The following is a 2,500-nucleotide window of genomic DNA, read 5'->3' on the forward strand; positions in this document are numbered from 1 at the left end:
AGGCGATCCTCAGCGCGCTTTGTCTCTGTATCGTCATCATTGCGTGGCAGTACTTCTTTGTCTTCAGGGAATCTGCCCAGACTTCTGCCCCGTACAGGAGGATCGAGTGGGCTGTCGACATCAGTAGTCTCCGTTTCCTTGGTCTCGGTCCGTTCGTGTTTGCCATCAGGCGGCTTAAGGATTTTACTCTTTCGGCCGCCTTCTGGGCTGTCCTTTGTATGTGAGGCCAGAAGGTCATCTTCGTGTCTAGGGTTACCCCCAGATACTTGACTTCCCCCCTGGTCTCGATTGTTTCTGTCCCAACCGTCATGGGTAGTCTCGTCTGTATGCGTCTCCTTGTGAGGATCAGCAGTTCTGTCTTTTCCGTTGCGAGTTGCAGTCCGTGGTCTGTCATCCACCGTCCGACTCGTCTCATTGTCTGGTTCAGTTTTAACTGCGCCAGCTCTGGGGTCCGCTCCACGATCACCGCCGCTACGTCATCGGCGTATGCGACGAGAGATACGTCAAGCGGGAGTTCCAGTCTGAGCAGGCTGTCATAGGTCGCGTTCCAAAAATCCGGTCCGAGGATAGATCCTTGGGCAACCCCGGCGGTGATCTGTCTCGTCGTGTGTCCTTCTGTCGTCTCGTACGTCAGTCGTCTGTTTCGTAGGTAATCCTTCACCACCCGGAGCAAGTACGGTGGAACCCCGAAAGCGTTTTTAAGCGCTTGCAAGATGTCCACCCACCTGGCCGAGTTGAAGGCGTTCCTAACGTCTAATGTCGCCAGCAACACGATAGGTCGCGTTGCGTGGCAGTATCTGTCTGTTTCCCGGAAGGTGTCAACGACCCTTTGAATCGCGCCAACGGTCGACCGACCCTTCCGGAAGCCGAACTGGCGATCTGAGAGGCCTCCCCCAGCTTCAATCGTCCCTGTAAGTCTCTGTCTAAGTAGCTGTTCGTAAAGTTTTCCCGTCGTGTCCAGTAGGCTCAGCGGCCGGTAGGCCGATGGCGTGCTGGGGTCCCCCTTACCCTTAGGGATGAGGACCAGCCTCGCCACCTTCCACCGGTCGCTGAAAGTCCCTGTCTGTAGGCAGGTGTTGTACAGGTCAAGGAAAATGTCCGGCCTCTGTTTGACCATCAGCCGAACAACCTCCCCCGGCACACCATCTGGTCCCGGCGCCTTGCCAACCTTCACCGCCTTAGCTGCTCTGAAGAGCTCCTCAGCTGTGAAGGCGACAACCGCCGCTGTCCCGTCTTCGTCTGTCATTTCTGTTCGCAGCGGGTGTGTTGGAAAGAGTCCGTCAAACGATGCGTCGCATGGATTCCGCATCCTTAAGTACAGGTGGTTCCCGAGCCCCCAGTTTGCCGGTCACTATCTTGTAACCGGCACCCCACGGGTCGCGGTCCACCTCCTCGCAGAGCGTCCTCCAGCACTTCGTTTTACTGTCTCGGATAGCGTTAGTCAGTCTTTTACGTTCTTTTCTGTAGTTGGCCTGGAGTGCTTCTCTCTCAGGCCTGCCTTTGGCTCTTGTAACCCTTCTGCGTGCTGCGAGGCAACCCCTCCGCAGTTCGGCGATTTCGTCCGTCCACGAGTATTGTGGCTGTCTGTTTCGTCTGAGGTGTTTTCTCGGCATCGTACTTTCGCACAGCCTTTCTGTCAGTTTAGCTGTCTCGTCTGTAAGTCTTTCCGCCCTGATCCGGCCGGTTAGATCCGGGGGAACGCTGGCGATCGGGGCCGGCGTTGTCGCCAGTTCCTCCGAAAGCCTTTGTGTGTCGAGTCTGTTCGTGTTCCACCGCTGAGGTTGTCGTTGTCTTTTCTGTACCGTTGCTGTCTTTCTTGTTAACTCAAAGGCGATGTACTGGTGGTCGCTGGCCGTATAGTCTTCGATCACCCGCCATCGCCTTACTTGTGTCAGCAGTCTGTCTGAGGTCATTGTTACGTCTGGGATAGAGTTACCATATCCCGGTCGTCTGTATGTCGGCGTGTTTCCTGTATTTGCTACTTCTAGGTCTAGCCTTGAGGCCATCTCCAGAAGCAGCCGTCCTCGTTTGTTCGTCGCTGTCATGCCCCACTCGATCGCTCTCGAGTTGAAGTCCCCAGCGACTACCAGGTCCCCAGGCAGTTCCCTAATTCCGTCCTCGAGGGCCGCTACCTTTCTCCCGAACTCCGCCGCGTCGCAGTTTGGGGTAAGGTAGACACTGACGTAAGTGACAGTGCCCACTTTGACCCAGACATAGTCTTCCCCTGCGCCACAGCCGGTTATCCGGGAACGGGCAGCACCCCTCACCCAGATAGCTACCGTCTCGTCGTCGTTTGTGTACCAAGTCCGTGTTGTCCGTTTTCTGTATGGCTCGCACAGTATGAGTATGTCCACGTCTAGTTCGTCTGCTATCTGGGGTAGTAGCATGTCAGCTGTCCTGCTGCGGTTCAGGTTTCCCTGGATTACGCTGTCCGTCGTCCAGCCCGCTTCCTGCACTCCTCCAGCGCGACCCGGAACGCCGCGCACCTCCCGGAGCCCGA

At 56.5% G+C, this 2,500-nt stretch overlaps 1 protein-coding gene across 1 annotated transcript; it reads right to left on the bottom strand.

Moving 5' to 3' along the window:
- Nucleotides 1-1,280: 1,280 nt before the first annotated feature.
- Nucleotides 1,281-2,387, bottom strand: LOC149033524 (uncharacterized). The gene has a single exon (XM_089177135.1). It carries the CDS (start codon nt 2,385-2,387, stop codon nt 1,281-1,283), a length of 1,107 nt encoding a protein of 368 aa, XP_089033261.1.
- Between the last annotated feature and the right edge of the window lie 113 nt (nt 2,388-2,500).

The sequence above is a fragment of the Polistes dominula genome, unplaced genomic scaffold (genome assembly GCF_049000335.1).
Source record: "Polistes dominula isolate Pdom_NZ unplaced genomic scaffold, Pdom_raw_medaka contig_396, whole genome shotgun sequence".
NCBI classification, from domain to species: Eukaryota; Metazoa; Arthropoda; class Insecta; order Hymenoptera; family Vespidae; genus Polistes; species Polistes dominula.